The sequence below is a fragment of the Diachasma alloeum genome, unplaced genomic scaffold, assembly GCF_001412515.2.
Source record: "Diachasma alloeum isolate Michigan unplaced genomic scaffold, Dall2.0 Dall_scaffold_00194, whole genome shotgun sequence".
In the NCBI taxonomy this organism is placed as follows: domain Eukaryota; kingdom Metazoa; phylum Arthropoda; class Insecta; order Hymenoptera; family Braconidae; genus Diachasma; species Diachasma alloeum.
In genome coordinates this window covers 1,506,666-1,512,916 of record NW_021680359.1, presented here as the reverse complement: position 1 = coordinate 1,512,916, position 6,251 = coordinate 1,506,666, and the positions used below count along the sequence as shown (strand labels likewise).

Below are 6,251 nucleotides of genomic sequence, written 5' to 3'. Positions count from 1 at the left end.
ATCTTCCAAACTTATTAGATTATCAGATGAATTAGGGAAGGAGTGGAATTGTTTTGGCTTCAGAAAATCAGCTCAAAGTATTTCATAATATTATATCCCCTTCTCTCCAGTGGAATATTCAACATTTATTAGCACTTACTCGTTAAACGTAGTTAAAATAGTATTTTATGTATTTCTTCGATTCGATTGTTTATTCTTCTGTTGATAATATCCTTCCGCCCACTCGTCGTGCAATTCTGAATCATTGGTGAGATATTTCCAGGCACCAATCACCCCGTCCCACTGAAAAATTCATAACAATGATAATTGTGAATATAATTCAGTAGCAAAGTGGTAAAACGGTTTAAGTCGACTTATCTCCCAGTTGAGTTTTTGAGGAATATTTCTCAATCTAACGGAGATAGCGAAATGTTCGTGATTACATTTGTTGTAGCTCTCAATCGGCTCTACAAAAAAGGTTATAATAAAAATTTTGCTATCTCCCTTACATTCCGAGATATTCATTGAAAACTGGACGATAGTAAAAATTGACTTGAACCGTTCTACCACTTCGCTACTGAATTATGTGATGTTTTAATACTTGTTAAACAAGGTAAAAATTGGTTCTTACAGAGGATGATATGATTTCGTGTCGATATGGGTGCCAGCTGACATCTCTGACGCAACCCTTGTGTCCTTCCAATGTTCTAACTATACTCCCAGTTAGGAGATCATAAACTGGAGATAAAGAGTGATTATGTAGTCTCAGGATATAATGAGAAATACTTCGATTTTTTTTCGTTCATATCATATTAATTACTTATAACTTTTCCAGTTCCACAGCCACTGTAAATGTATCTCTGGCCTGTCGTAACAGGTGGAGAAAAATGACACCTCACCAATGTCTGCACAACCATATGGCCCCTGTATGTCATCACACTCGTATCACCTTCCAACTTCCCTTTGTTAGCAGTGTAAACTAATTTGGAAATGAAACAATGATTGTCAATTTGTGGTTTATAGTGCATTTTCTTGGGACAATGTGTCTGCTTGGGCATAATTACACTTCTTGGGAACACGTTGCCATCTGTAATCCCAGTTCTGATTGGCGACAGCTCGACGAGTGTTGTCGACAGCCTCGGCGCTCGAGAACACCCGCACATCCCAGAGTTTTATAGTTTGGTCCTTACTGTTTGTTATCAGATAGCGACCATCACCACGGGGATCTACGTAGGTTATTCCGTCCGTGTGACCCGCCAGGATTCCCACTGGGTGAGGATTCGCTTCGTTCAGGGTTCTTCTGTCCCAGACCTTTGAAATTTCATTACAAGAGAAAATTGAGATTGAACTGTCAGGGTTTTGCATTTAACGAGATGTGAGCTTATTTCTCACATTTGTTGAAGTTTAGATGTTATCGGGAATAATTGGCATTGAGCTGAGCACGAGAGTTGAACACGACTTCACTTTGGAGGGATCGTCTCGAAGAATTGAAGAACATCGAAATTTTTGGTCATGTGTCACTTCAGAAATACGCAGAATATATCGGTTCCTTTCGTGATGACTTCGAGTCGATTTGTCTCATTTCGGTTTAAAGTTTTTTGTTTTTTTTATGAGTGCAAGACCGAGGGTGAAATCGAGAACCGAGATTTAAAATGCAGAAACACGAAAAACTTAAGGATATCCAAGTAGTTTTTACAGTTTGGTACAGACCACACTATAGATTCAATTATTTTTAATCATCAAATTTGTCAATTAAATTGCATGAGAAATCATGAATATTCAGCATCATTCAAATTACATTTAGCACAGAATTAATATTGGTTTTTAACAGTCATTGTTTATAAATAAATAATTGAAATTGTTTAAACTATCAGAAACCTTATTTTTTTAGGCGTTAAATCGATTTCAGGTCAAATTCTGAACATGAATAAATTTGTTACGATTTCGAACAAATGATTTTTTTCAATGAAAAATTGATTGTTTAGAAATTACTTACAGAGAAATTATAATTTTAAAAAATAGTCGCCAAAAAAAAACCGACTAAAAATAGTCGTGGTCAAAAGTATTTTCTGACAAATGTGGTTATACAAAGCCACATTCGTCAGAAAATACTTTGTGGATCTTGTGCTGAAAATAACTATTTCAATTTATTTTATTAATCTTCCTCCAAAAGTGAACTTTCAATTTTTTTTTAGATTTTTAAAATGTTTTCTGACGGTTCAGTATCAGGATTCAAATTCAGATGAGCAAAGGTTGAATAATAAAATCATTGCAAAATGTCCGGAAACTTAGGGTCAAATGGGGCTCAAATGAAAGCTCTGATGTTCGACTATAAAAGTAGGAAAGCACTTCAATGAAGAAAAAACAGCCAAAGTACTTGGACATCCTTAAGACCGAGATGAGATAAATTGTCTCGTAGTGGAGCCTCGTTCAAGCCTTGTGCGCAGCCCTAAGCAGTAGGACTTCGTGAATTAATTATTGTCAATCCGTGTCCGCGAACCCCTGTCTAGGGCCGTTATGACAAACAATATTGTTCATATGAAAAGTGTTGCTTATATAATTACAGCAAACCCATATTCGCCAGGAAAGTTTTTGTCGGTTTAATGACAAAATGTACTATTTCTTGACAAAGTCGTACTGTTTCAAAACTTTAAATCTATGATTAGATGACTTATGACCTGATAATTTCCGAAATAATCACCTTACAGAGACCATCATCCCCCCCACTGTACAAAATCTGTGACGTGCTATCAGCAAAAGCAACTGTATTGGCATCCTCCGCATGACCCTCAATCTAAAAATCATTAGAATGAAAAATTTCGTTTTGAAAGAATTAAATTTAGTTTCTAAAGTTAATATTGACTTTGATGGCACACTGGTGACACTCTCTATCGTACACATAAAGACACCCATCGTTGGCAGCACCGAGGATCTCCCTGCCATCACTCGAGAATACTAGTGAAAATATACAGAACCTTCCCGTGTCCGAGGGGGCGAGGGGAAGAGCCTCTTGGATATTTGAGTCTCCGTAAATCGGACAAAGGTACACTGCGAAAAATTATTTCCAATATTGAGTTCATTTTCAGCTCTCCGATAAGAAAATCATTTATATGAGGATTCGTTCAACACCCATGTCATGATTCCAGGTCCCAAATCGGGATACGCAAATTCCTTCAAATAGTATATTGTGTTACAAGTGTGTAAAGTTATACTTTTCCATACGCATGTGTAACACTTACTATTTTTTGTAATATTTGCCGAGTTCAGTACTTGGGGCAGTAGGGAATGCGTAAAGTTCAAAATTGTGCGGAAATAGTATATTTCGATACGAGCTCGCCGAAGGCGAGTGCTACCCTCCAAGGGGTCAAAGAACACTTTTCTCACGAGTGTCGAGCTCTATTTTTCATTACACGAGAACGATCGCGCGCTTGAGCGCGCATGTTAAAGACAAATCGTGACACGAAAACCGAAAGCCGAGCGAAGTTGAACACATGCGGGTGGATCCGAATGTTCGACCAATGAAATTCGAGGAATGAGCGTTACGCTATAGCTTACGGCTTTTTTTTTTATGCTTATTTTATATCGCTTCGAGTCTGATGAGACTATATGGCGATTGATCAAGACTTTAAAAATGGTTAGATCTCACCATTCTACCCGGCCAGGAATCGAACCTGGAACAACCTATCCGTTGTGAGGCAACGGCCTTAACCACTACGCCAGGCCACCGGGCTGAATATAGCTTACGGCGTATGTTTCTTTTAGAACGAGACCGAACGCGCACTACAGCGCGCTGTAATTGTAACAATCATAATTGAAAATCTCAAAATGAAATTAATCATGAATTAAATTTGCCGCCTCAGACGACTGGAACCAATGAGGAATAAGCGTGACAGACTTGCGAGATATCGATAGTTATCGATTTTAAGTGTAAAATGTTCTTGTTTGTCATTCCGGTCGTAAGGCAGCGTTTCACGCCCCGCTTTGCTCCGCGTCCGTGAATCTCTGCCTACGGCCGTCATGACAAAATAGTATATTTTAGAATAGGATGTTCTTTTTAGAATAGGATAGGAACGAGATCGGTCGCGTGTGCTACGCAAGCGCCTACTCATCTCCTCACGTAGTGGCGCTTCGGTTTCAGTCTTACGCTTATGCTTATTCGAGATTTTCGAGATCGATTTCTTTCTCCTTTTTACGATAGGATGTGTGGAAAGTGGGATTTTGCGCTCGCGGAGCGTGCGTAAAATGTCACTTTACGCATAATTGGTGAAATAGCTATGTTGGTCACTAGGTCGAAAAAACTTTTCTGACGAGTGTGAGGGTTGCGAATCGAGGCGATGCAATCACGCGTGTAGAAGTTGTTTTCGGCCGAGTGACGGACATAATTTTTCTTCACAATGTCCGTAAATGGCGTTCGGGAATGGTTTCCGCGGATGCGTCACCATGTGGATTTTCTCGCTTCGCTCGATTAGATCGCGGTTTTCGGGGGTGCGTAAAGTTCAAAAGCTCGTGAACTTTACGCACTTGTGCACAAAAACAAGCACATTACCCTTACTACCGTTCCGAACAGTGAACTCGGCAGGTACCGCAAAAAATACGATGTGTTACACGTCCCTGTGAAAAAGTGGAACTTTACACACTAGTAACACAATATACTAATCTGACTCATGCGATTATAAAGTCACATTCGTCAGCTAATACTTTTATCGCCTGATGACATAATTACTATTTCGTCACTGTGGCGAAGAAAATTTTTCTGGCAAATATGTGGTTGCAAGATGAGTCGAAGGCGAGCTCTGTATGCATACACTGAGAAGAAAAATTTCTAATATCTGAAACATATTTTCTTGAGAGAAGTAAATTATTTTCAATGGCTTAAATCGCAGAATGTGTGCACTTCACGGAACTCGAATAAATTTTCATTCATCATTATCGTTCCGCGTTACGTCACNTATTATTATTATTATTATTATTATCATTACTCATATTTTTTTGTCAGATATATTGAAATATTTGAACAATTATTAAAAGTAACAANATTACTATTTCGTCACTGTGGCGAAGAAAATTTTTCTGGCAAATATGTGGTTGCAAGATGAGTCGAAGGCGAGCTCTGTATGCATACACTGAGAAGAAAAATTTCTAATATCTGAAACATATTTTCTTGAGAGAAGTAAATTATTTTCAATGGCTTAAATCGCAGAATGTGTGCACTTCACGGAACTCGAATAAATTTTCATTCATCATTATCGTTCCGCGTTACGTCACGAATATTTTACATATTGCAATATTGGAAGTGCATAACGAAAAAATCATGAAAACAATAAAGACTAGAAGATTGACGATTCTTGTACGCAATTTAAGTAAGNTTTGAGGAGATTCATTACATTCAAGTTCTCTTTGTTGTTGATATTGGAATTTGTTGAAGTTGATGAGTCTTCATTAATTCTTTTATTTTGATCATTGTTGAGTTGNTAAGCAATTGAAGAAAATTTACTTGTCTCAAGAAAATATGTTTCAGATATTTTTTTCTCAGTGTACTCGCCAGAAAATTTTTTTTCGACACAGTGACAAAGCATATTGTTTGCTACAAAATTCGTGCGCGACAAAGAATATTCTTCATCACTAAGTTGAAATATAATATTTTGCAGCTCATATTTCACTCGACAGAAAGATATTCCCAAGAACATTCTTTTATTTCTTTCAGATTGGAAGAAATGAAGGAGAGAAGGTTTGGCACTTGATCCTACTACAGTTAAGGGATGAAGCCACCAGGATTAGCAGAAGAAGGAGAGATGCGGTAGATTTTGTTATAACCAAGATGAGAGTTCTTGGTATTCGTTAGGGCCCTTGAAAGAGTGAAAACGATCACATTTCGAAGGATTTCAGGTCCCGCGCGGGGGCGAAATTCCTGTCTTTAGTGAATTGGGACCATTGGGACCGCTATTTACCGATGGTGGCGTGGTGATCGCCCTCATAACATGAACGACCGATGGTTTACCACAATAGAACAATTTTAATTTTTTTTGAGCACAAAATACAATAACGAATGCTTCTATAGGAACAACACAAACAACAAAATAGACTGTTTTCAAGAGAATATATTATAAAATAATATTGTTTAAACTCGAGAGCTGCAACAAAAGGGCCATAGTTTATAATAAATTGATATTGTTCATAAAAGTTTTTTGATACTAGTTTTTAAGATATGTATATATTGTAAATATTGACGTGTTTATTGAATAAAAACCTGGTAAAGCAAAAAAAAAAAAAAC

The 6,251-nt window shown here is 37.5% G+C and overlaps 1 protein-coding gene across 4 annotated transcripts in view; it reads right to left on the bottom strand.

Moving 5' to 3' along the window:
- Positions 1-80: 80 nt before the first annotated feature.
- Positions 81-6,251, bottom strand: part of LOC107048542 (DDB1- and CUL4-associated factor 11) — a 19,288-nt gene continuing 13,117 nt past the window's right edge. For all 4 annotated transcript variants that reach the window (XM_015271752.2, XM_015271753.2, XM_015271754.1 and 1 more), the window contains 6 exons: positions 2,843-3,027; positions 2,681-2,773; positions 1,044-1,290; positions 800-958; positions 611-717; positions 81-282 (listed from right to left, as the gene is read on the bottom strand). In XM_015271752.2, coding sequence (XP_015127238.1) covers positions 166-282; positions 611-717; positions 800-958; positions 1,044-1,290; positions 2,681-2,773; positions 2,843-3,027 — 908 coding nt within the window. In that variant the 3' untranslated portion in view covers positions 81-165. The remainder of the gene's footprint in view (positions 283-610; positions 718-799; positions 959-1,043; positions 1,291-2,680; positions 2,774-2,842; positions 3,028-6,251) is intronic.